Source organism: Tubulanus polymorphus, chromosome 5, assembly GCF_964204645.1.
Source record: "Tubulanus polymorphus chromosome 5, tnTubPoly1.2, whole genome shotgun sequence".
Taxonomy (NCBI): Eukaryota; Metazoa; Nemertea; class Palaeonemertea; order Tubulaniformes; family Tubulanidae; genus Tubulanus; species Tubulanus polymorphus.
The window spans coordinates 7041808-7067262 of NC_134029.1; the positions used below are offsets into that span (position 1 = coordinate 7041808).

The 25455-nt window shown below is 38.7% G+C and overlaps 4 protein-coding genes across 5 annotated transcripts; 1 reads left to right on the forward strand and 3 right to left on the reverse strand.

The window, feature by feature from the left end:
* Positions 1 to 317: 317 nt before the first annotated feature.
* On the forward strand, positions 318 to 8662 carry LOC141905663 (adhesion G protein-coupled receptor L3-like). 2 transcript variants are annotated; one of them, XM_074794630.1, is made up of 27 exons: positions 318 to 540; positions 803 to 1054; positions 1502 to 1747; positions 1988 to 2119; positions 2232 to 2333; positions 2601 to 2707; positions 2779 to 2967; positions 3256 to 3318; positions 3405 to 3519; positions 3882 to 4037; positions 4150 to 4216; positions 4436 to 4550; positions 4794 to 4958; positions 5057 to 5160; positions 5297 to 5429; positions 5513 to 5675; positions 5765 to 5834; positions 6052 to 6118; positions 6218 to 6309; positions 6382 to 6508; positions 6603 to 6644; positions 6964 to 7038; positions 7167 to 7209; positions 7331 to 7719; positions 7795 to 7860; positions 8277 to 8351; positions 8460 to 8662. In XM_074794630.1, exons 1-27 carry the CDS (start codon positions 324 to 326, stop codon positions 8649 to 8651), a joined length of 3564 nt encoding a protein of 1187 aa, XP_074650731.1. In that variant the 5' UTR covers positions 318 to 323; the 3' UTR covers positions 8652 to 8662. The 2 variants fall into 2 exon arrangements, with proteins under 2 accessions (XP_074650731.1, XP_074650732.1); XM_074794631.1 differs by lacking the exon at positions 6964 to 7038.
* Positions 8663 to 9439: 777 nt separating this feature from the next.
* LOC141905930 (zinc transporter ZIP1-like) lies at positions 9440 to 11770 on the reverse strand. Its single transcript, XM_074795039.1, has 2 exons — positions 11596 to 11770; positions 9440 to 11372 (listed from the first exon to the last, which is right to left on the reverse strand). The coding sequence occupies exon 2, from the start codon at positions 11275 to 11277 to the stop codon at positions 10123 to 10125; it is 1155 nt and encodes a 384-aa protein (XP_074651140.1). The 5' UTR covers positions 11278 to 11372; positions 11596 to 11770; the 3' UTR covers positions 9440 to 10122.
* Positions 11771 to 12260: 490 nt separating this feature from the next.
* LOC141905518 (C-C chemokine receptor 1-like protein 1) lies at positions 12261 to 13847 on the reverse strand. The gene is made up of 2 exons (XM_074794394.1): positions 13733 to 13847; positions 12261 to 13351 (listed from the first exon to the last, which is right to left on the reverse strand). The coding sequence occupies exons 1-2, from the start codon at positions 13845 to 13847 to the stop codon at positions 12261 to 12263; spliced, it is 1206 nt and encodes a 401-aa protein (XP_074650495.1).
* Positions 13848 to 15103: 1256 nt separating this feature from the next.
* LOC141906041 (dihydropyrimidinase-related protein 3-like) lies at positions 15104 to 25062 on the reverse strand. The gene is made up of 15 exons (XM_074795191.1): positions 24922 to 25062; positions 21527 to 21621; positions 20637 to 20710; positions 20410 to 20520; positions 19787 to 19869; positions 19621 to 19708; positions 19355 to 19497; positions 19181 to 19249; positions 18951 to 19071; positions 18312 to 18471; positions 18038 to 18179; positions 17546 to 17809; positions 17094 to 17180; positions 16787 to 16901; positions 15104 to 16694 (listed from the first exon to the last, which is right to left on the reverse strand). The coding sequence occupies exons 1-15, from the start codon at positions 24982 to 24984 to the stop codon at positions 16603 to 16605; spliced, it is 1707 nt and encodes a 568-aa protein (XP_074651292.1). The 5' UTR covers positions 24985 to 25062; the 3' UTR covers positions 15104 to 16602.
* Between the last annotated feature and the right edge of the window lie 393 nt (positions 25063 to 25455).

Sequence of the window (25455 nt, forward strand, 5' to 3'; positions counted from 1 at the left end):
ACAACACGAAACTGAGTGGCTTAGTTACCTGGTCAAATAGACTGTATAACCAATCTTCGCAACGGTTCGAAAAATTATCAGAGCTAATACTAACGAAGGTGATGATTAGAAAAGCATTTGTAAACCATTGATGTCTTTATAGATTTTTGAATAACCAAAACATGGAATCATCATTGCAAGTGCTCGGTGTCCATTCTTTAGCATCTGTCTTGTTGTGAACGTTTCAGGTGACGCCTATCTTTACAAACATTTTCGGGTATTACTTGTATAACATCAAGGTGGATCATTTCAGGTTCGACAGATACGCATATCCTATAATCCATATGTGGACCAAGTTAAGTTACAGAATATACGATACTACTGAATTACTATGTCATTATTACAGGAAAGGAATTCTTGTGAGTATTATCTTAGAACTGTCGTCTGCAATGCCGCCGCAGACGATACCAATTTTACCGGTGGAAAATTATCTGTCTGACTCTCACAGTTCCATACCCGGCCTCCAGTGGATAAAGCTTGACAAGATCGTTCCACCTGCAGGTACGGTTCTCATGTGTTGACTAAGACCCCGTGATAATTTCATCAAGTGGACCTTTCAAGTACCGAGTCGATGACAAGGGAATTCATCATTTGCGACTCTCCCAGTACCGAGTTTAAGAGAAATTCCGCTGTACTAAGCATCTTTGCAAAATATCTGACAAGAAGTACCTACGTATTCTGAAATGAAATGGACGTTCGAACTAATAAGACCTCCAAAAGTAGTTGTTTAGGATTCGACTGTTTCTTTTCACATCAATTCCAGGTCAGTTTGTGTCCGTATATTTCGACAGCCGACAACAAAGACTCTACTCGGTAGGCGAGGCGGTAACACTCGTGTGTAATGCTGATGTCATCGGCGATGGGTCGGGTGTGAAATTTTCTTGGACATTAAACCACTACACGATCATGAAATCATCGAAATTAGAACGCCGTATTCATTATAACGTCACAACCAGAAGAGAGCAAACTTTCAAATCGTATATAACTTTTGACCCCATTCAGTCTGGTGATTCAGGTAAGCTTTACAGCTTTTCGTCCTTATTCATTTTACAGACGCGGATTTTTCATTATCTTAGGCGAATAATGTTTCATTAGGAAAATGCGCATAATGTAATATAATTTTGTTACCAAGTTATTTTTGGACCTGACGGATAAACTGATGTAGTGATGCAGTTATAGAATAGTCCTACAATGATGACATTTCAAAGTTTATTCGCATGACAGTTTCGAGATCCCATCTAAATCTAATCCTATCTAAATGCCATTTTTAGAAAACCAAAAATTTTGTAATTTTCGAAATATCATCAATGTGGGAAAATATATTATCAAGTGTGCTTTCTTGTGATTCCCGAAGTTACGCACGTAGTTCTATGATCATCTCGTAAGAAACACGTCTGTGTTTGATATCAATTGAATTGGAAATTTCATTACATTAGCGACGGGCTGTTGATCAATATTGCAGGGACACTCGTGTGTTTGGTCGAAGGTGATTCATTTAAAACGACGACGACTCATCGAGAAATTAATATCAAATCAGTTGTAAATGTAAAGTTGTCACCGCAAAGCGTTGCCGCTGAGGTCGGTACGAGGGCTACGTGGACTTGTAAACTATTGCCCAATGGCAAATATGTAAGCGGTGGTAAGGTCGAAGTTGTCTGGGAGAGAGACGGAGTCGTGTTACGACCTGTTCCCGATGCGATCCAAATGGGTAAGCGGAAAAAGATAACACCCCGAATCTCTTTGTTATTCGAAGTATTTTTAAATATAAAAAATAAAAAACAAAGGTTTTTGCGAAACTGATCGTTATTGCTATAATTCTGTAGAAACGCTTGTACTTCTTAATTTCCATGGATCCATTGCGATATAAAACATTATCTTTATCCTTAATGAATTCATAATTCTAAGAAATTCTCAAAACAAAATCTTGAAAATTTATTTCGTTTATCAGGCATCAAATCGAGTGTGGAAACGACACTGACGATATACAGCGTGAAATCGGACGCGATTATATCCTGCCATGCCGAGAACGGAGCCGGTCCTGGTGCTCGCTCCGAGTCATATCTCACTGTATTCAACAAAGGTTGGCACCGACCACTCAGACTGTAACATTATTAACCACCACGACCAAGACTTCTTTCGATACCTTTGTTATAGATTCGCGATAAAGCGGCAACAGTACATTATATTTCCAGCGTTGCTTACTTGCCCGGCTGAAGTCAGTGAAAATGGTCTGACCTTCCCAGAAACTAACCTCGGCAAAACTGCACACGTACCTTGTCCCAAGTCGAAATTGGGTAAATATATGACCCAATAATTTGATAAATGTAATTACAAAATTTGTTTACACAAACGGGAGACCATGCGATTTTTTGCAAGTCTTATAAGATAGACGCCATTTATAAGACGTTTTTTATGATTAGATTATGAATTTTATGATATAAATGTCGAGTAACTAAGTCGAAATTTTGGTTTTAAAGTAGAAATTTCGAAAAAACCATGTGGCCACAATGCTCTTCAGTAGTAACGAGAAAGACGAAGATTTTCTATTCATTGAATTGTAGGTTTAGTAACGCGGGACTGTGTTTTGTCTGTTAACGAAACTGCTCTGTGGACAAACACTAATCGGAGTAACTGTATTTCGCCGCAGTTCATTGAATTAGAAAAAGTGGCGAGTATTGTAAATGTCGCTATATCCACGAACCGGCCACTACGGGCTCCTGATACGGTATACTTTTTCAGGCTCTTGCCGTGTCGAGTGGAATGGAAGAATCGACCCCGCGTGAACTATGTAAAACGCTGGTGAACATAACCGACGTGACAGCATCCAAGGAAGCGTTACTCCCTAAAGAAATATCCGCGTCGGTGTCAATTTTGAAAACTCTCAACAAAATCGAAGCGCAGTCGGATTCGGCAGGCAAAATTGCACCGGTAGAATACCATTTTTATTTACCATTTTTCAAACAGGCGAGCGAAATCGTATCCCATTTTACACCACGATAGGACAGAGGTTATGGGGGAAATATACGGTGTTAACTACCCGTGACCTTAGCAGTTATCGTGAAAATGATTCTTGGGATCGCATATTTCAAAATTTCATTTTTGAACCCAATGACACATTTTTATTCTATTTTTCTACAAGGGGGCGTATTATTGAGAGAATGCAATCATTCATAGCTGAAGGTATCTACCAATTCATTTTTCGATTTTCTGTTTCAGGATTTTATGACGTCAGCGAGTCAAGCATTGGACCCGGTTAATTTGGAAAGTTGGGAAGAACTAGTAAGTCCGTTGCTTCGTTCTGGTCAATCATCGAGATTAAGCGACAATGATTGGAAAGTTAGATGTTTGCTTTGTCTTTGCTTTAGTCTGACACGGAAATTGCCGGGGAAATGTTAGGGGTGGTCGGCGATCATGGAGCTATGTATGCACAGGCTGCACAAACCGACGAAGGAATGAAGGAAATTGTCAAGGAAAACCTCGGTAAGTAAATTGATTTAGATGAGAGAATACCAGGAAGCTTTTCCGGGTCTGATATTTGACATGCGTTAAGTGATTCAAAAAACATTAATTACGTAGCCAACCTTCAACATTGATTTTAGGGCCCAGTCTTGACTGAAGTCCAAGAGTGACCTTTAATCATAAGACTAGATTAATATGTCGTTAGCTTGGCTATAGAACCAAAACCAAAATGAGCGTAGACCGGTCTTAAACCTATAACTGTGCAACCGTGCACTAATCATTAACGGTTTCAAAATGTGATAACCAGAAACTCTATTCAGGTAAACAAAGATAACTCTATGCGCTTTCTTAAATATGTTTCCAATTCTGTGAGATTTTGTAAGTTCTTCAGGTCAAAAGAGTGAATTCCGTAGATAACGACGGAAAAAAGTGCAAGCAGCAGATTAGAATGCCGACGCGAACTGCTAACTTACCAGATTGGGTGCTGGAGTCAAACGATATGTTAGAGTTACAATGGAAAGCCTTGAAATTTTCAGGAGGTTACTATATTCCTAATCAGAAATATCACACACAACAAGTTGATGACATTTTAGAAATAGAATGAAATCAATATAAAATCTATATAAAAAAGTAGTATTGCCATTTTTTTAGATAGTAAGATGATTGGTATAGCCACGGTGCAATACAGAACAATATCAAACGTACTACCAGCAAACAAGTAAGTTCCAGTATACCATACAAATCACATTAATTAAACTGGTGTGAAATTGAGGACTCTATCTGTGTGTCAGTAGAGGTGCGAAACATACAAATGAAGATTTACGTGAAAAATGCCTGCAATGTTTACACCAACTTTTGAATATAGTTCTTACATAGAATGGTAGTCGATATTCGTACGCATGATTTTCAGTCTGTTGATGATTGATGTTGTTTCTAGGAATTCACGTGGTGATGTATTCAAGGCGAACTCTCGTGTTTTGTCGGTTAGAATTTTACCTGATATTGATTACGCATTGGACCCACCATTGAAATACACCGTCAACCATTTACGGGTAAGTTTTCAACTACATGTACAACAAGGATTCACGTTATTATCGTTATAAGTTACTAGAAAACGTGAACAAGAATATACGTATGTCCAAAATGTACACTTGAAGATTTACCAAAGATTTTCGTATTGGGAATGCGAATGATTACAAAAAGTATGGTTGAAAAATGAATAACTAAGGCCAGCATCAGGTGGTACATCCACATTTCATTCAAGGTAATGGATTATCTAAGCATTTTTGTTGCAGGATAACCAATATTCTCCACGATGTGCATTTTGGGATTTCGAAATGCCAAACGGAGGCTCGTGGTCGACTAGAGGTTGTAAACGGGTAAAAACTGCGAGTGACAAAAATTCGACCACTTGCAGCTGTAATCACATGACCAACTTCGCAGTTTTGATGTCAACAGTGGTTCGTTGAATATAGTAATTTTTAAAATACGCCGTCAGCATATCTCACATGTATAGGAATTCAGCTAATATTTCTTGACATCATTCTTTTATTTTCAGTCTGTTTCAGATGCGTTGGGACTTCACATATTAACAACTGTAGGGTGTTCATGTAGTATAGTTTGTTGTATCGTTTGTATCATCATTTACATAGTAATCGACTTGTAAGTTGACTAAAGCTTTCATTAGTTATCGAAATATCACGAAACAGAATGATTGCTGCCTCATAGACCATTCTCCATAACATCTAACGTTTTATCATATCATATGTTCTAAATTATTTCATTTTATTCATTACAGTAAGTTGGGTAAGCTGCGACCCGTTCCGAAGAGCATTCCGAAAGAACGCAAGACAATAGTTATTAACATGTGCGCGGCTTTAGCGGCCGGCAATCTAGTGCTTATGACTGGTCTTGAGCAAACAGAAAACAGGGTAACTAACTATTCTACTTTCGAATGATTGTTTGTTTCTGTCGTCGCTTTCGGAATCAAAAATAAAATTTCTCTAAATTGTAGGTTGTTTGTGCGACCGTTTCGATTGTCCTTCATATTTTGTGGTTGGCCGTATTCGCATTTCTGCTGTGCCAAGGTGTTGATCTTGCCAGGAAGACGCTCAACTATAGAAACTTCATGAAACGCCAACCGGACCGCAGTAAATGGTACGCCTTCGGCAGCTGGGGTAAGAAGAATGCCAGCAATTTCGTTCCAGCGCAGATTTTGATCGGGTTTATACCTGGAAAATAGAACCGAACATAAATTTTGTTGTAGGGATGTGTATTTTGATTGTTGGCGTATGTTTCGCTCTAACCCAGGGCGAAGGATATGGTAATGAATACTAGTGAGTATTAACACAAATTAAAATGATTGCTATTATTGAAAACCTATATACTAAATGTGATTAGCGTTGTCTAAATATGACCAGGGAAATTTACTCAGAATTCATTACAAGATTATTCAATTTCCTTAATCCTACAATGCACGTTTCGCCATGTCTCTTGAGTGATTCTCTATCCAATTTCAATTGTATCCATTATTTACTAACTTATATGTTATAGTTGCTGGTTATCGGTAGAAAATGGACTTATCTACGCATTCATTGGTCCCGTCATGGGCGTAATTATTGTAAGTGAATTTACCATCAGATTCTTATCGCATTTCAACTTTCGAAATTGGTTCTTATCATCGATATTGAAAGTAATTCTTCTTTCGACATGCTGCCAGGTAAATTCAGTCATTGTTATTCTGCTGATCCGGGTCGTCGCTAAAAGTGGTGGTACGACATCGCCAAATCGAAGCATCAAAGACAAAGCCAGGTTAAACAAATTTTTGGATTTGAAAGTCATACTTTTGTTGATTACGTATTTAGAATATTCTTATCTTTACAGCCAAGGGCTCAGGGCATTGATTCCATTGGTTCCGTCTATGGGTATAACTTGGGTGTTTGGTATACTGATGTTAGACAACTCGTCCACGGCGTTTCAGTACATTTTTACCTTGTTCAATTCGCTGCAGGTATTTGCATATCTTCGGACTAGAAACCACAAACTAATCATAAAGTAGATCATTAAACATTTGATACGAAATCACTGATCTCCATTTTTTACAGGGTTTGACACTATTTCTTGTCTACGTTTTATTCAACAGTCGGGTAAATATAGATAATGGATTATATTCTAACTCTTTGAAATTGCCAAATTCGATATTTTGCCACTTTCTCATTATTTCTCTGTTATACGCGGTTAGATTTATATAATTGCTTCGTCATGTTATTGTTATTTGGCATATCAAGTACGTAGCTTGTATATATGGCCAAGTCCTACCTCACGTGTAAAAGCCAATTTTAGTTTTCACTAATGTCATGTCTCGAGGCATATAAGTTCAGTTTCTCCGTCGAGTTAGGGATGGAAAAGCTTTGGATGAAATGATATATATTTCAATTGAATCTATACTCTTTTTGTTTGTCATAGATGATAGTTGCAATCAAGGAGGTCTCTGGTATCAAACATCCTTCACAAACATTCTCATCTTCCGCCGGGAAATCTGTGAGCCAAATTTTGAATTTTCACACGTTTCATTAGACATGCATATCGAAAAATAGGCCTACCTCTCCTCCGTTCCTCTGAAGTTTTGGTTATTCGCTAATCTTACTGATTATTTCTACTAATTCCAGCAAGATACAATGGAAACTAATATTGGGAAGTCACCAGGTTCTGGTAATTAACAGTGCAATTAATTCTATCCGTACCGATACTTTGGCATTCACAGAATCGGTGCCTTTCGTTGCATTCAAATAAAAATGGCAGTAAATGGCAGTCCTTTGTTTCTTTTTTGAAGATAAACTGTCAAGAAGAAGAATTACGCCTTCTTCTTCGCGGCCAACATACGCTAAACATCAGGACAAAACAGACAACAGTTGCAAAACGAGGAGAACTTTTTCTTATCTCACGAAAACTCGTGTTTTGCCGTTGTTGGACGTAAGTTCTGAGGAAGGAAATGTCGAAATCGATGATTCTGTTCGCAAAATCGAGGTGGAACATTTGTCCGAGTTACCCCGAGATGATTCACTGCTAGAACAGGATGAGAGCGGAGATAGGCGCAGAGATGAAAAGTCGTTTATCTTGAAAGCGACCAGCGATGATGCCGATGGACACTGCAACCCTGCATTCAGAGACTCGGTGACCGAAAACGATTCCTGTCGGTTAAGAAATAAACGATGCTCGCAGGTAAATTGTATGGTAAATCTCGTCTGATTGTATGCAAAGAATGATTTCATTTTTCATTTATTTAAATTTCATCAGGCAACTGATGATACATCGCGACACAGTTATCCCTGGTTATGCGAAGATGGGGATCCAGAATTTCTCGTAAGTAAGGTGGCGTATACTCGATATTTATTGAAGAGTGTTAGAAAAGTGTTTCATGTTAACTTATGTTGCATGTACCTTGATTGTCATAGTACGAAACGAGGCTTCCGAGCCCTGTTATCTACTCATGTGTGCCATTCGCCATACTTTGTTAAGGTAGAAGAACCATGGTACAGTCTAGCGGTGACGCCTTCAGGTTTCAGTTTAGTTGATTTACTCCACAAGTTATGATAACATTGCACAGAACACAAAAATAACGCAGAAATTACAGCGTATTACAAAAATATAATGATAGTATTAATAATAGTTATATTGATAATAATAACAATAATGATAATAGTAAAATAATAACAATAATAGTGATAATCCATACAATAGGAAGAATTTTGATAGTTCCTTTATTGTTCCAATTCCAGGAGAAAATGATCGAAAGAAGAAAATATCTGGACAGCGTATGCGCGGTAGATGAAAATACAGCAGTTGAAAATGCCGTGAGTTTTGTAGTTCCAAAATCTAATATGCTAATGACCATTGAAGCAACGGCTTTACGATACTTAATACGGTAAGCCATGGTATTTTTGATTCATATTCTTTTCTAGAACCGCAGTAGCGGCGACGTCGTGGAGAAGGTTGGCGATAGTAACGCCAGGCAACGCTGGAATCTGCTGGCGCGGGTGTTGAACACGGCAAATATGAGAAACGAATTGCTAGAATCGCTGAGAAATCAGCAACAGCAAACTGTAAAATCTAATATACATCGAGATACGACCGCATTCATGACCGTATTATAGATTATAGAAAACCTAGTAATAAATGTATTGTCGATATAAGCGCAGGTGTTATATTAAAAGATTGGCGATGCTGATGTTTATTCTATCGTTGCGTGAATTAATATCCAATCGCGCCTAATCATCAAATCAATGATATAGAATCCCGTATTTTTATGGAATTTTAAGCTATTCATAGCGGCGCCTGTTGTTAAAAAAGAATTGTATCTTAACCGGTCGATAATTGACACATTCTGTGCCCCATACCCCATCGAAGTCTAATAGCCTCTCATATCAGACGATAATCGATTGGATCATGTGTTTTAAAACTTCACAGAACCGGTATAGATTACTTACACGTGGCATTGTAAAAGCATCATTCTCTTATCTTCAGCCGGGCTTTTTGATATCGACTAAATCTATATATGAAATATCCGCGTTTCAACTGAATGTTGACAGTTATTTTACATCATTTGGAACTCAATTCTTCTCGAAACCAACGACGAATTGAGAACGATTTTTTTGCACAATCACGTGTACATCAGACGTGCAAAAAATCCAATAGGATCCACCACTCGTTCTAGTCACAATAGCCTGAATTACTGCGAGTGATATTACATAACGTAATAAAAGATTTTCAGTTTTGTGAAAGGAATCATTTTTGCCTCATTTCATAACAGGACAAGAACGATGAGCACGTCGCGTTTTGATAATCGAAAACAACTTTATTGCAGATTATTCAATCAATAAAACTATAGTAGATAACGTTAACAACAAAACACTATTATATCATTTTTACATTATATTGCAGATTGCAACGAAATTTCGAAGCAAAAGAGACTTTTTACTGGTTTTCATAAACACCAGAAGATTTGTGTATTCTTTCGAAACAATATGAATACTAATTGCTGTAAATGGTGCCGATATTCTATGCATATTGATCTAAGCGACAGATGTTCGAATTCATTTCAGCTCTTGGCGATTGTTTTGCTTGGATGTAAGGCCTGCAATGTTTGAATTGTTTTACTCCAGATGTTTAACAGTATTTGACATGATTGGTGATCGTTGACACTCCAGTATTTTGCACGAGTAATCGAAGATACTTGAGGAAAAAAAAACGATAGTACCACTGCAACGATAAGACTATCATCAGAATACAGAATATATATATTCAACAGAGATAATTTCATTGTCATTTAACTATCAATCACCATTATCAAAATGAAATGAATCTCTCTAACAAATTAAGGCAAGAACGCTCGAATTTCATGTAAAAATCAAATTTCTCGGAATATCTTTTTCTAAATGGAGAAGCGTTGACTTTGTGACAACATGGGTATAAAGCCAATTCTGAATATATTCGGATCTAACGTGGGGTCAATATCAGTTCGTTTTGGAGAACACATGCATATTGCAGCATTTCCAAGCTCGGATCAACACAAGCTGTCACTGGAAGTCGACGTATGAACCCATGTAACTCATTATAATGAATTTACTACATAGCGCTTTGTGAAGTTGAATTATCAACGGAACTAACGGCATGCCCACTGCCAATGACCATAGCACTCATGGGCATAAATATCATCTGCAAGGAAATACAGATAAAACCAATAACTAACATCAACGAATACCATACATTCAATCTCTGGCCGGCTTCGAATTTCAACATGTCAAAAAACGTAACGTACATGAAACTACCCGTGGCGATTCCTTCGAGAATCGCTCGAGCTACTTGCATACCAAGGTTATTAGAGTTGTACGCGGTCATTATCGTGGCGATTACACCGCCGATAGGTGGCATTAGCGAGAATATTATCAGAATACCGATCACGTGACGATTAGTGATCTTGTCACGGACCTCGGATAGTTTTTGACCGAGACTGAAGGCAACGAGCGCCTTGTGAAACGACAAAGCCCCGAACATACCCCAAGCGCCACTGGGAGTTTTTTGAAATCCAATCACCATTCCTTCGAAAATAGAATGCAACGACAGGGCTATAACAATAGCGTACGAGCGCAAAAGCATCGTAGTCCTATCAGCATTTTGCGAGGTCGGCTGCGTTTCATAGTCATCCAGTGAAACGGGTTCACCACACGGCAGTTCAGCTGGTTGCGAGGAGGAATCGTCCTCCTCCGAGGTTTTAACCGCCACGGGAGGACCGTGGCAACTGCCGTTAAGCGGATCCGGTGGATTTTCGGAGTCGATCGCGCCGTACTCATTCGCTTCTTTGTAATGGCGCATGAAATGTACCTCTTCCACGTCTGACGCTAGCATATCGGCCATGTCATTGTAACCTTTTTTACGCATTCGATCCATCCAAAATATCAGGAAATGTTCCATCAACAGAAACGCGATAAGTCCCGTCGCGATAACTAATTGCGCTACGGGATAGTCGATTTTCACTCCTAGATTAGCGGTCGTAAACTGCATTTCGACACTGGGAATTAGATGTAACAGAATTGTGCCCAAAAAAACTCCGCCCGCAATGAAATGTAAGCTCGTCATAACCTTAGCTGTCAGGTCGGCGTGTTTCGCGTTTCCTCGTTTTTGAATTAGTTTCTGCACGAGAATTGGTAAGTACCCGAAGAAAAACGCTATTATCCATATCAAAATCAACGATATGCTTTTTATAATCACCAACGACACCATTTTTGCTTTCGGATCGATTTTATACTAAGAAGCCCTGATCAACGACGACTCTTTGTGACCATATTGCACACATTAAATGCAAATTTTGAGTTCATCTGAAAAAATGAAATAGAAATATACGTAGGTTTCGTCGCTCGGATGTGAATTTCATTTAAAACCACATGTACGCGAGAAAGTAGTTGATATTCGATTCTCGGCAAATTAGCCGCGCAAGGATGCGCAATTACACAAATTAAAATCGTCTCGGGAATCGTAATCATCGCTATCAGATTTTCCGATGTATTCAACAAACTATTTCTCCATTTCGTCCGTACTTACGATAACAACCGAATAACGTTTCCGTATAGAACTCCTCTCGACTTCATATACCTGGCTGCGTATGAGTAGGACAGCCGATGCGTGGGTATAGAACAGTTGTGTGAATATATTCAAACACCAGCTTGGTTTGGGTAAGCTCCATGCTACTGAATCGATCTACATTGCGCAAATATCATTTCAGGCAGCCAATTGTGCGCACATATTTCTGATTGAAGTATATGTAAATGAATTGATATAGCGACACAATATGAAACTGAACGAAATGCAAATCCTGATTTTAAACGGTATTTTTGACGGCAACTGAGTCAATCATTTCGTTCACTGACCGAGCCTTGCGTGTTCTCGCTTTGTCTAGCCACACGTGTTGTTTCGTATCGAGCAAAAAGTTTTCAATTTATTTCCGAGATCCAGAGCCAATATACACTAACGTATTTATGAACAGTCTGCTGCAGTTGTCGCATGCACATTAACAATATATATTGTCATAATCCCTCATTTTCAGCTGTGTTTGACACAATTCCTCCCATTTATAGTCGCTATAGTTGAAACACAGTAAAATAAGGTATTTACAGCGATTGAGTCTAGAATCAGTGTGAGATTCATTCGATTTTTCATAATCGAGATTATATTCTATGAAACAACATATTGTAAATTCGAAACTTGTTTCAGAATTTGTCTCTCTCAATTGGCGGTGTCTCTACTATTCTAGCTGCTGTCGTTTCCGAAGGGTTGGGAGCTATTCTGTTGGAGAATCTCCGAAACAACTGCGAATATTGCTCCCTAAATCTGGGCCCACTGATGCAGTACAGATAAAAATTCAAGGCGTTGTTACTGTATTGAAGTAGATTTAACAACGGCCACAAAATCGCGTTGGAGTCGAGAATTTGTTCTCTGTTTTGGCTGTTTTTCACTTCCAAATGCAAATAGTCCTTTCCTTTCTGATAGAAAACGATAACATAAATTGAAATTGGCAATGTTGTGATCATAAAGACGAAATTTACGGTCACCAACATGGCAGTCATGCTGCTGATTCGTTTTTGTCGATTCGGAACTACTCGGGCGTTTCCGCAACTGGTGCGGCGATGGCTGACCCTGACCTTGACAATGATCGAAACGTTGCATACGAAGATGATTACAAGCGGGACGAGGGAGTATACTGTCAAATCGATCAACGCCCACGTACGATCTAAGAAAAGTCGGTTATGCAAGTCCTCCGACCAGCAAAGAGTCTCATTTTTTCTCGTGATTATCAGTTCGACCGTGTGGAAATAGTGGGAGTTCAGAATAAACAACGCGATGAACATGGTCACCAACGCGATCACGGCGTTCCGTGTCGTGGTCATCGTTTTAGCGTGAATCGGTGCGCACGTGACTATAAACCGCTCGATCGTAACGGCCACTAAAATCCACGACGAACACTGGAGCAGGTAATAAACGAAAAAATGACCAAATTTACAAACCGCTTCCGAAAATGTCCAAATATCGATACCATCGGTCAGGTAAAATACCCAGTAGCGAGATAGACCAATGTATAAACCCAGAGTATCGAATATTGCCAAGCACGATAGTAACAAATGTGTCGGTACGCGTGGATCATTCTTCGTCATTACGATTAGGCACGAGACGTTTCCAAACGTGCCTAAAAGTAGCAAAATTGGAATTCCTAACTTCCAAATCAGTTCTCCAACGCTGTCGTAATAGTTCGTATCGTCGGGTGGTGGGAATACTCGAATTCTTGAGGCAATATTCCCGTTACCTGGATGAAAAAAGAAGGCGGATTCGTTTTATTCAATTCTATCGTTTGTTGTACATTCAGACGTAATGAATTTTGGAATTTATAATGGGTTCTTTATGGAATATACAATACGTCCTATACCGGTCGTCTCTTTTCTATTTGGAATGGCCGTGTTCTTCGAAAATATTTAAGCTTTAAGAACTATTACTTTCCTTGAAATAGAAATGCTAGCAACCAGGCCAAATTGAAAAAACCTTATCGAATTTTGATCCATATTATATTAGAGTAGTGACTCTGATCGAAGATGACGAATCTCCATCAAGCTTAAGTGTGATTTGAAGCGAAGAAATCAAAATTCTAATTTGAAAATAGTAAACCTATTAATTGGCAGTTCTACTTTACCTTCCAGATTTGCGAGTAGAATATGACGCGCACTTGTAGGTGTTCCATTCGTATATAATCGAATGATCTGGTCACCACTAGTTGAAACATCGTATACAGCGTCGTATCCGTGCATTATTTCTCGATTAAAATTTCTCGATATTCAAATTCTTGAATGCGGACGAAGTGGTAAAATCGTCTGTCTAGCTTACGGTGTAGCGTGGAAAAATTGTGCACCGCCAATGAACTCCTCATCACTAAATAGTGCATTTATACATTTTTTTTTCATGTTCTACCTAACGAAGCCATCAAACGTTCATTCCCGCGATACTAAAAGGAAAATAGTATTTTCCACGCAAATGGTCGACGAGTTGACTCTGGTGACGATAGATTTCTTATCAGTTATTAATGTTTACATAGTTGTTACGTTACGAGAATGTTTATGAGAAATCGAGGAATTTCAGCGGATCTACATTGTAGTTATTGGCCATAAAAGTGGGTTGTTTTTGTTATAATAAAATCGGTTTAATCGTAAACACGGTCGGTGTACCCATAACATGACGACCAGAAGTGCATTTTGGTGGGGGGGGGGGGGGCAGGACCCGAACCCGACGGAAGGCTTATATTATAACAATGATTGCAAAAAGGGCACTTTTCCAAAATTTCTGGGTCCCTGCTTGGTACGGCCCTGATTATCAATAAAGATTATTATGGTTGCGTCTTTCGTGATGTTTTTTTTTCGACGAATTACCACTTTTACCACGTCATAGTAAGTCTTACCTATCAAATATTGATAATATTGACAAATGCCAACCAGATTAATGGGTTGATAAGTTCATGATAATTTGGAATTGGGACCAAAATATCGAGTGTGAGGACAATGTAAATAAACAACTCATCGTACAGTTAGCCAGCCACCCGGGTTAAAGGTAAAAACTAGGTGAAGACGGCAAACTGAAGGATATTAGTATTGAACTTTATTATGCCCTGTCATGTAGTCAATTCCGGCTGCACTTTGTTGACCAAATCTGTTCGCGTACCCAGTGACATTGACACGCAACGTAAGGAGTTGGGCATGTACGCGCGCACGCCCGGAATTGGAGACATTCGAGTCTTCAGGTTTTGTTAGTATCGAGACGTGAGAATTAATAGGGAGGTTTCCAGTTACCAGGCGCCGTTTTTAGGCGGTCCCGCATTGTTGGACAAATTTTACATTTTTCACATTAAAACCTTTAGCGCGATTAATCGTCGTCCATTTACCTTTTGCTACAAAAATCTAAATTGTGTTTAGTTGGCCATCAGAAAATAGAAATTGTCACCTTTCTACCAACACATAACTCCAATAACAAGAAACTAGTTCCATTGAAACTTGTATTTTATTTTTAATACTGGTTGATTATACGTACACTGTTTCAAATCAGTTAATGATTTTAATCGAAATGATCAAAACGAACTTAGAATCTCGCAAAGAATCATCGTCTTTCGTTGAAAGATGTAAGAAAAAAACTAGAAAACGTAGTTACACCCACGACATCTATGTATATGATGATCAAATTACAACGACTAGAACATCTATTGACGAAGCGTATTACAAAATACAAAGTAATCCTTAAATTCATACATCCCATACACAAGCATCATTTAACAAGTGGATTTACGAGCAGAACAGGTGAATCCAAATTTTTAGGTATATTTTTGCGCTACCAGGAACAAGTTGTTAATGAGTAGTTTATGGTTCATCAAAACGAAAGCATAATAATAAGCCATAGACAGCCTCAACCCAGGAGAACACGACAGGCGTGCCGAATTGAAACACCGTCTGATAATTAGCGTCCTTGCATAGTAGTCGACCCTACGGTTGTGCTAGATTGTACATTTTACATGTTCATGTTGACCCCCACGCGTACCTCCCTAGTTAAACCGGCTATTCGTGCGATTTTTCAATCTTTAACACAAAAATGGTAAAAACACGCTCTAATCAATGGGGGTACACCGGCGCCGCTACTGTGACAAACGATGATTCCACACATGGCAGGCGAGGATCCGCCAGGTTCGCTAGTGGTACCCGCTTCAATACCTTTAAAGATTCAACTCGAATTAACTGTTCTGATTAGTGAATCAATTTCCAGTGAAACTATACCACACACTCATTGGGAACGTCAGGCTTGTTTGACATCAATTCTATTTGGGAGCCTAACATCCAGTTCAACAAATTGAAAATGAACAAATTTTCGCAATGTATTGTTACGCCATCTAGTATGTGCCAGTGCCCCATTGTATTACGTTTTTTTTATAATAACTGCAATCCGTACATGTACAAACCGTCGGGCGAGTTATTAACAATGGCTGCGATGCTACATCTATATTATATATAGTTTTGTTTGAATTACATTTATACAATAACGTTCCACATCAGTTCGTCATCATTAGAAAATAAGCTGGACTGAAAGTCCCCGAGTAGTTGTCATAAAACATCTTTATAAAAGATAAAAATAGACCATTTATATATATTAAAGTAGACTTTACACGTCAATCAAAAAAGAACGCGATGCATGCCACACAATTTGGAGCATGCACAAAAGAAAAATATGATTCGAAGCATCGACGTGATGGAAGCTTTTCTCAATATCTGAACAAATTTCTTCTTGAACTTCGTTCTAGTTCGAATATTCGTCAACAAATATTGGTTAGTCTGAATAGCACACGAATATTACATACTTCATCGCCTAAAACTGCATACGTCAATATGGCATCATCAACATTAAGTTGATTTTCATTATTTATTGCCTTTTTCTCTATTTGTTGGTATTTTGTTCCCTGGTTTAATTCCTTCCTTGTTCGCTCTTTTTAAAAATGTTCAGATCTTTGATCTTTCCTTGTTCTCTGAATATTTACCAGCCGAAAAGGCTTGATTTGCCGCCGGGTGGTTCCTGAACTCGAACTTTAGCTCGACGATCAACGTGGACGTTATCTAAGCCAGTTCCTAAAACAGAAAACAGGACATTTATAATGACCACGAAAATGACCACGAAAACCCATGGTTCGTATAGCTTTATCGATTCGGACAACAAAAACCTTTTTCTGATGGATGTTTCAAAATATCTTGTTCACTTTCGGCGTTTGCGTCGCTGTTGTCTCTACTTGGGATTGAAACAGGCATTCTCGTCACCGGAAGTACTTTACGCGCGGCCTAAAATTGCAATTGGTAAACGAATGTCCATAAACACAAATCAAAAACACGAAAGCTGTTGCTGAGATTTGCAAGATTGAAATAAGTCCAAAAGTAGTATTGCAATATCATGTATTGCAGTATTATGTTTTAGTGAATTAGTGAATATTTGTAAGTAGGCAAAATCGATCTCTCAATTAGATATCAACTTACCTTGTCTCTAGCAGCAATTTTACTGTAGATTTGTTCATTGTTGGCCGGAGTTTCAATAAATCGACCGGCTCCTTGAGATACGTGGAGCTGTAATGAAATGTGAATGCTATACACATCTGTATGCTTGTTTATGTGCATGAATTCCTATTACATCAAAGAATTACTACATCGAATATAAGGAACTGACAGCTGCTAGTACAGAGATATTAGACACACGCAAAATTTAGTATTTTGGCTTCGATTTTTTTCATCAATTTTTTGATAATTTTAACCGTTTTGAACACGTACGTATTGGACTGAACAATAATAGTATATAACGATGGTTTAGCAACAATAAATCGTAGAATTAGAAATCTACTACAAATCCTTGTTTCTTTACATCATCTTTAATATATATCAGGGGAATATAGATTAATATAGTTAAAAGAAACTCTCAGCATATATATAATCACCTCGCCCTCCTCGTATATAACACGTCCTTGACTGACAATTATTATCGGCCCTCCTTTGCATTTCATTCCTTCGAACATGTTATATTTGACTTTCGACAGCGACTTAGAGACGGATATCTCAGTGACTAGATTCGGATCCCAAATCAATAGATCTGCGTCAGAACCGAGAGCGATTCTTCCTTTCTGCGGGTAAATGTTGAATATCTTGGCAGCGTTCGAACTGGTTATAGCTACGAATTGATTCGGTGTCATTTCACCGGTATTCTGAAATAAAACAAATCGAAAACAAATCGATTACACCAAGTTATCATTAAAAGAGCTCTATAGCGATAAATCAGGGTTAGATTGCCTCTCGCTGAAGCTCACGCCAACACAAAACCTGTCTGCAAACCTTTTATTGGTCTTTTACATTGCCGGCTGAGTTTTGGGTTGGTGTACAAGCTTCGGCGGGAGGCAATCAAACCCTGGCGATCGAGGATGCTTGTTACTTACGACACATGTTTCCCACAATACAGACATTCGTTCTTGGACCCCGTGGACACCGTGCGGAATCTTTCTGAAGTCGTCGTAACCTAAACCACGGTCAACTAGCGAAAATGGGCTATGACCTGATGCGGTAACTTGGATAGATCCACTGAAAAATTATTATTTGATTTCATTTATAATATGTACATGTACAGAGAAAAGTTGGTTCAAAAATGATTAAAATCGGCATCAGACGATCTTACGATCCATTTCAAAGATTTCGATAAATCGTGTGAATTACCTAGAGAGGAAATTGATTAGATGAGAAGTGGTCGAGGGATCCGGTCTCAGCGGTGGAACCGATACCGTATGCGCAGCCGTTATCCAATCGGAACTATAGTAGTTACGTCCACTTCCGCCGGCGAGCGCGCTGACCCACGTCTCACAAAACACTAGCGCACCTATTTTTACAAGTGAGGATATGAGAATTATATATCAATATAATGACACAATGTCTTACAAGCGTCCATCCAAATTCCATAACCATACTTGACATCTACGAGTAAAATCCCACGATAAATGTATTACTGACTAAAACGTTCACTTAAAATACTAGATACATTTCGGGTGGTTGCTACCACCCTTCTTCAGTCTTACAAGCCTTTTTAGACTGAAGAAGGTTGGTAGCAACCACCCGAAATATTTCTAGTATTATGAATAAACGTTTTAGTCAGTATTACATTTATTGTGCGATTTTACTGGTCTTATCACGGATATTTCGATCTGACTGATTCAACTTGACCTCTGTTGCTGTGTCCTAACATCTGTATTTCAGTTTTTGCGTTTCTGGTTACTAATATTCTGGAATGGGCTTCATATGCAATGGTAGGTCATTTTTTTGTTTTGGTTGAATACAAGTAGTATATGTATATAACTATACCTTCTCTACGGGCCGCTGCAACTGCATTCGATGCGGTTTTGCTGAGTACGCCAATTATGTATAATGGGCAATTCGCTTGTTTTGCTATTGTAACAGCTCGCGTTATTGCTTCGCCTTCATTCTAAAAACATCACCAAAATACGGTCAATGTGTTTATAAAAATGTTGGATAATCTTGCTAATAGTTTCGAATGATGATGTGTTTTCTGATGAAAAACGATATCGACTTACCTCTTCGGGTCTGGCCAACAAGTGGCCTTCGGGCCCAGTGATACCTTGGTCTATAAGTTCCTGCGCTTTCTGTAAATACACAAGGAATAGAACTTATGTCATTGAAATGAAAGTATGTTTTTGATGTATAGGATCAGCTCTCCCACTCCCTGATATTTAGATTAAGAAATATACCAGGCCAACGAGGTCGCCGTTTTCAGCCACTATTTGAACCATAGCTCCGTGTTGCTTGCACGTTTTGAATATTCCATAAAGATCGGCATCGGTCATTTGATACATGTCTTTGTACGTCATGAAGCTAACGAACGTATTCACCCCTACAAACAGACGAAAATATTGATGTCAAGATCTTTTTGCTAAAACCATCGAGACCAACACGACAGCGGTCCGTCCCGGCGATATAAAGTCTCTGAAAAGCATCAGTTGTTCCAGTTTTGTACCTCGCGTTCGGATGAGATTTTCTATATCCACCGGAGTTTCTTCGTTCCACCGTGTGATACCGACACGAAGCACATAGTCACAACATACCTAAAATAGTTCAAACATTTACATTTTCAATACGACCATTCTCAATTTCCATTCTACCTTTCCTTTTTAAATATCTACCTTCTCGTCAATTTCATTGAGCCATCTATCGTAAACCTGGAGGTATGTCTCCTTCTCGCCCGGCTTTTCCATTATACAATCGACTGCAAACATATTGAAATGAGTTAAGGGCAACCGCCATAGTGGAAACAATTGAATTCTTTGAAAATATACGGTTTTTCCATAATTACTCAGTTTTGATGTGGGAAAGATCTCGATAGGTGTCGTTTTTCAAATGTTAATGGGTCATTTTTAACAATAATATAGACTAAACCTAACTGATCAGATATTTAGAGCTGATATCTTAACGTATCATGTGTAAATATTCTGAAAGGCTGGTTTTATGGAGCCGATTAGCCGCTTTCCTGCGAATGCTCGCTACGCATCGAGATGGAAATCCGTCTGAAATAGATGCCCTTGACGGTTGCCATGGTAAACGGATTATCGATCCCCAGCCTCAGCACGTTCGTTCGCAGACGGATGATTCATTTCTCATTTACTCTAGCTGCACTTTACAAAGCCTATGATTATGTGTATGTTGTATCGGGCCAGACGAATGTATATTATTCATCGGATTCATACATGGAGTCAACTATGTCTAAATGTCACCACTTCTGTCATTACATTATGTCATCCTTACTTACTAATGGTGGTTGTTCCGCCAGCCAGGGCGGCTTTGGTCCCGCTGTAAAAATCATCAGCTGTCGTAGCCCCCATCAAGGGACATTGGAAATGGGTATTTGCATCCACTCCACCTGTAAACGAGAATTATATCCAAAACATGCAAAAATGTTCATGACAAGGACCAGTTAACAGCTGTCAGTTTGTAGATGAAATAAGCCAAGCTCCGGAAGTATTGGTCCAATCTTACCTGGAATGATAAGCTTTCCTCGAGCATCGATGGTCCGCGTTCCTCCCGGGATAACCAAATCATGACCTAATTGTCTACGGAATAAAACGAATCTTTCAAATTGAGTTTATTTTTCCAGGTTCATAAACCTATTGCAATGCAATTTGTATGTTATATATACGTAGCTTGGATAAAAATAATTGTGTTCATTGGACAACAGAAGGCACATGTTTTAGAACATATCATTTAAATATAAACACAACAGACTTTGTCGCTTTCAGGTATGTTGCTTTAGTTGTCAGCTATGTCAGAAAAGAATTCAATGCCATTAAACGTATACGACACATGGACTTTTCCTGTAAGAACACGAACTAAATGTTTTGAAATCAAGCACAATGTGTGCGCACAATATGGAAATTATGATGAATTGAATTCCAGGCGAGTTTTATTTTTCATATCGCGTTTTGACGTATGTCACACCAGGTATTAATGACGTTAATGACGACAAATTAAACCCTGGTTATGATTAGCTTCTAGCAAGGGCTGGTCTTTCAAGAGTGTTTCACCTACACATGTTTAGTTTATCAAGATGACTTCGTTAAGTTTCTCTACCAGTGGACAATCACCCTGGCGGGAAAGTTTGGCGTAAAATGCAAATATTTTGACGAAAATGTGTAATTTGATGTATAAAAATAAGATATCTTTCAAAAGCATTATGTAAGGTTTAGCTACGACCTGCACAATAACAATGATAACGCTTGTTATTAAAACACGTTTATCCGTGAAAAATGTGATTAAAGCGCGTATAGAAGAACTAAAATCAAAAGTTGAAGAAATTTGAAGAAAAGCGGTTTAAAAAAACTTTAAATTTTTTTAAATTTCAGTCTTCAACAACGACTGTATTGACTTACTTCACGAGGCCATCTTCCATGTAAACATCGGCGTTGAAGGTGCCATCATCATTCACCACTCGACCTCCCTTGATCAACAATCTCGTCTGGGCACTCTGAAACGGCATCGTGTTGATTAAATCTACAACTTCTTACTCCGCCCTATACGTGTAAACTCTACCGTGGCACTTCGCCGTATAAAAGCTGACGATCTAGTTTTTTGGAATATATATTTACTGATTTATGTCCTAAACACATAAAAACACGGTCCCGATTTAGTTGTAGTGTGCTACGGAAAAACCTGTTTTTACACGGTCATTCGGTTCGAATTTCAAAAAGCAAACTGAAGATCATCTTATATCACAAGAATTAACGCATTCCTTGACTTTCTTCGGTTTTAATCCTCAAACAATCTTGACCACCGCTAATTCGTAGATTAGTTATAGATTCACGCTCTGTGAACTATTTCTCAACTCCGAATGGACGATATTGCTAATATCGCCTCTATGTAACTCGATAATCAAACCACACTCTTGAAATGAAAATAGGTCGGACGCGGTAAATACTGCAAAACCTCGGAATATATATATCTTGTTTTCTCAACAACCGTCGCCCGACGTCAAAATTCCGTCCGACATATACAATAACATTCGGAGCAGATGAATATTGTGATTCCAACTTTTATCAACTTTTTTCTACTTTTCTTCGTTCAGTTTCTACTCGCTATAAACTATCGTGTGAACACCGTCCCAAACACTGACAGTCTGGTATCATCGTGAAAACAATTAAATAATCCCCGATAACATGTGTGCTTCGTAATAAATAACGCTGGATTTTCGTCCATGAATTTCCACCCTATATCATTGTACGCTAAATTAGTCCCTGGTATTTCGATATATGTAAACGTATTCTATTTTTAATAATTTTCGGTAGACAGATGATTGATATGACACACTTCCTGTTACATTAACATTGTGCGCTATGTTTTATGCCTAGTGACATCGTTGAAAGGATTTATCAGTTCGGCAAAAACAACCACTGCACGGTTTGGTTTCTCTAATGAGTCAATAGTTTTATGTCCTCTGTTCTTAGTTCTAGCTAAAACTTGGCCCAAGTGTATCATTCACCTTCAACGTAACTACCAGTCGGGCTTCCATACAATAATATCAGTTTTGCTGTTTTATTGTTTTATCTGTTAGACCTTATTAATAGCTGTTTTATTTATATTGCTGGCCAAAGTTAACATTTTTTCTTCTCTCGTGCAATATAATGGAAACTCCTAAAAAATAGACTGTGGCAGGCGCCAAGCAACGCTTATCTCTTGCTCAATAGAGAATAAAAGGGAAAAAGAGAAGCGTTTTTATGCGTTCGCTTTCTATTCGATGCTTTGTGTGTATAATATATAGGAAACTGGCTTCTAAGACCAGGAGCTGCTCTGAGAAGGTGAGTATGTGTTTCTAATAATGTTATAGGCGTTGTTTACAATATTTGCAAGTAAAAGGATTGTACGAGCCGCGCTGCGCTAAAGTGTGAGTCAAGATGCAGGTGGATTATATATGAGAAACCACTGCGGGTCTTACAAAAGCAACAAAAACTACTCTTATTATTCTAGTGTACTGAAAAATAAGCTCATCGAGTAAATATTGTTACGTGTAGAGCGCCTAGTGTAGACAATCGAGTCTTCAACTAGTCTATGGTTAGACTTTTTAGATTGCCCTTATTTCAACACACTTGCCGACCGACATGCGCTGAAAAGGCGAACGGTACTTGAAATATCTATTTCTGATACATCGAGCGCATGGGAACACTCCAAAAATATATCCGATTCGATTGATTTCCTCTCATTTCATTTTGCGTTCTATGCATTCTATGCGTTCTATGCGTTGTAATTGACATCTCGTGAAGATCTACTTTCTTCCTAACATTAGCGAATATGACTCTAATCGTCTGCCTATGCTTCTGACATCTGAATAATGCTTTCGGGCAGATTTATAGGGCCCGGGAAAGTCTACGTAGGCTACCGCAAAACTCGATATCTTTTAGTCATCAGTCTGGAGTCCGCGACCGGCGTCCGCGCATACAAAATCTCCGCCCCGGCATGTTCAAACGCTCATGTGACATCGAAAATCGGACATCATCCCGCGTAGAAAGTACGCCATATCGACTTCAATTGTCTGCAGTGTATTTTAATGGAAATTTGCTACGATGAGAGGCAGATTGTCTGGCCATTGTTATGAAGTCAGTACGTTGACGGCAATGCGCTACGCTGTGGCGAATACACATGTAGTACACAATGTATATGAAATAATTAATGATCAGTGAATAAGACAATTACACGTTGCGTTCAGCGCATGTACTGGGAACATTGACGACAGATGGACCCCGGTCAATATACAGTTCTATTCACGTTTTTAACCATATGTCACAACGGGAGTCATTATAAATCAAACAGTTCCTGCTATTTTAGTGCTAATATAAGTGTGTTTCGTGCTAATGAGTTTATCTGGATTGTAGAGCGAACCCTCTCTCATCTTTGGCATCGTATCGATTTTGATTTCGATAGTCAAAGTTGCCCGGCGTGCCAATTCTCCACAGGATACCACTGAAAATCGCGAACATTTTCTGTGACAAAAACCACAATTCTGATCAAATTTCAAAAAGACGGTTTTGATGTATCTTCGATCTTCAACATTTTTGCCCCTTCTATTCAGACATGACAATTGAGCCGGATGTGTGGATGTAATGCACGATAAGGAAATACATGAATGGTCTTTACGGGGAAATCTCAATCTCTAAACTCTGATTCATGGGCTACAAATAGTAGTATTCTACAGAACAGGTGTTATTGCGCTCAGAAAACAAGTTTCAACAGTTTTTATTTCTTTATTAGTTGAAGAAAGCCGCTTTATTTCGGCGATCATTCACGAATCGTCATTTTGCCACCTATGGAATAATGCGTGTCGTACCGGTGTATTAAATAATTCAGCGCATTGTAGAATAATTCGAAATAACGAACGCTGCGAAAAACAAGTTCAAAGTGATATAAATATGCAAACTCTTTGATGTCGACTTACGCGAATATGCTTTCATTTTTCGAAAGAATGCTTTGATAACTATTTTCATTGTTTTCATAGATTACCGAAAAATAATGACCACGGTACGAAACCAAATTGAAACTTAAACCACCATTAGAATTAGTGCACCGTAGACTAATAAACAGTAGCCAAAATAGCCAAAATCAAACCGTGTCGATTGGTTGTTGTAAAAGCTACACGACACCACGTCAACCCTCAGCCAGTTTCACTCAGCACCCAATGCACTGTTGTATAGTTACAGGCAGTGGTTGATCGATATTTGACAAAACGGTAATTTCTGCATTTAAATAATCGACCTAAACGAATAATTATGTTACTTACCTGCAAATGTATGGGTACTTTCTTTAATCCAACCGTTGGAATAGTTTGCGCGTGGGCACTCATGGCGAAAACAGTTTATTAACAGAGTCCTTCGTTCGTCGAACAACAGTACTGCTACAACAGTAGTGTATAAAGGGTGTCCCTAGATGACGTCACGTACTGGCATGTCTGACCTACATTCATGCACATGTAACATGGGTATGAGTCACGACGCGCGCAGACGGACGCCGACGCGCCGGAGAGCTCAACAACGCGCTCAATCAGTCATTTAGAGACGGCAAACAATTTTTCACAAAATGAGAACCAGCTTCTGAGAAAATCAACAGGGTAGATTTAAAAATGCTCCTATTAGTCACGTCTCTTATTTTTTTTTCTCACTCTTAATCAGCCATAGCTCGGTGCCGTTTGTAACTCCGCCGTACATTGATGGCTACAGGGGGAGGGTGTCCGTGGGGACCAATAGGACCCCCTGAAATGTTGAGGTCTTTTAAGAATCTCATCCCCAAGAATTCCACACTAAATATTTTCGGAAGG